This window comes from Priapulus caudatus, unplaced genomic scaffold (genome assembly GCF_000485595.1).
Source record: "Priapulus caudatus unplaced genomic scaffold, Priapulus_caudatus-5.0.1 Scaffold177, whole genome shotgun sequence".
In the NCBI taxonomy this organism is placed as follows: domain Eukaryota; kingdom Metazoa; phylum Priapulida; class Priapulimorpha; order Priapulimorphida; family Priapulidae; genus Priapulus; species Priapulus caudatus.
The window spans coordinates 250139-251896 of record NW_014577238.1 but is presented as its reverse complement, the minus strand read 5'-3'; the positions used below and the strand labels follow the sequence as shown (position 1 = coordinate 251896).

General features: G+C 39.2%; 1 protein-coding gene across 4 annotated transcripts in view; it reads right to left on the bottom strand.

Moving 5' to 3' along the window:
- The window catches only part of LOC106806751, a 43465-nt gene that overhangs the window by 19468 nt on the left and 22239 nt on the right, over nucleotides 1-1758 (bottom strand). For all 4 annotated transcript variants that reach the window (XM_014808806.1, XM_014808810.1, XM_014808808.1 and 1 more), the window contains exon 3: nucleotides 778-940. In XM_014808806.1, coding sequence (XP_014664292.1) covers nucleotides 778-940 — 163 coding nt within the window. The remainder of the gene's footprint in view (nucleotides 1-777; nucleotides 941-1758) is intronic.

The following is a 1758-nucleotide window of genomic DNA, read 5'->3' as shown; positions in this document are numbered from 1 at the left end:
GATTACTTTACAGCTTAAATCTAACCTACACCAAACATAAGCAAGTATAATACTGTTACATATTTTTTAGAATATTGTATTATAAAAAATATGATATATGATACATTTCAATATCTGGTAGCCACGATCTATAACATTCAACCAATTATCGTCGATCATCGATCGGTTGGGTGCAACCGATGATCAGTGATGAAATTCCAACCAATTCCCGTCACTAAGCACAATACACATGCAATCATGCAACAAGCGTCTGTATCGCTGACACTGCTCATCATAGCTAAATATTTAATGTTGTAGATCAGGGCAAATCAAGAGAAACGTAAATTGGCCTGGTGATCATTCTATGGGGCGGTTTCACTGTGTAACTGCCAAAGACAATGGGGAACATAGCAAATGTGTCCAGTATAGATGTGCGTGCAATCTATGAAGGTGACTATGATAGATTTAACTGTAGTGTGTTTAAGTTAACTAGTAATAGAAAATGATAGAAAGTACAACATTTCATTGGACGACTGAGAGTGCTCTCTGACGTGTTATAGTTCTTGCTACTCAAAAGGTGTAAAGATTTACAAATTGAAGGTTTGTGTGGGTAATTACTAATTGCAATGTGTTTGTATGCTAAAATGATATCATTATATCAGAATATGTGATGTTACACGAGACAAGAATCGCCCTACAAGCCAATTTGCCGTTGGGCCTTTCCTGTCGTAACGATCGGTCATGGGCATGTGCAGTGGTGATAGGTTATACTAGACAGACACTCAGTCCAGCACTCACCCATGCTCTGTCTGACAAATGCTTCCGTGATGCCATCTCCAAGAGTCGTGTGCAGCGCAAAGTCTCCATCGCTCACCACATCGATGATGGTATCCGACCCCGCAGGAGCCTGATGTAGGCTTATAAGTGGCGTCCCCTGTAACATGTCCTCCTGGTCGTCACTCTGCAGGTAAAATATTGACACAGTCTCAATATTAGGCTTGCAGTAGCTTCGTAGAAAAGAAACGGGTGTTTTGTTAAATTGTGAAGTTCCTGACTATCAAATGTGTACTGAACCCGTAATTTGTGCCATCAAATGAAAATAACTTTAAGGGTACTGTTAGGGTTACGGATGGGTAACACTGTAAAGGGCATTGCAACATAACTGCTTATCAAATTCAATCAAACTCATATCCATTACATAAGAGAGATGTCTCTCTATGCTCTCGATGATATATATTTTTTTTAATTCATCGCTAATTAAGTGACAACAAAAATAAAAAAATGTTTTTTTTTTGTAATTTCTCAGAAATAGCAGAGTTGGGACCTAAACTTTTAACCATAAGTTGTTCGTAATATGAACTAAACAAGTGCCGCAGAGCAACAGCGCTCAACTGACGTGTACTGTAGCCGGGTATTCTTCTGATAAACTCACTGGCAACCGAATCAAGTGGGCCCTCCCGCCACCGCGTTCGTGCTCAGAGCATATATCTAGGATACTACTAATACAGATCTAAAATCTATGATAGCTAGGCTTTGCTATACCGGTAGTACAGTAATAAAGATACAGCTGTGTAACTTTAATGACTTCGCTATATTCAGGGATGAGATTGGAGAATTAAATTTTAAGCTGAAATTGAAATTAGCAGACAGAGGAGGGAGCAATGCGAGGACCGTAGGTCAACGCCATGCTAGGGGGGGTCCTTAAATTTTTTTTTTAAATGGTGCAATTTGGTGCATTCTAAGCTATTCTGAACACATTATAGGAGACTCTTGAATCAC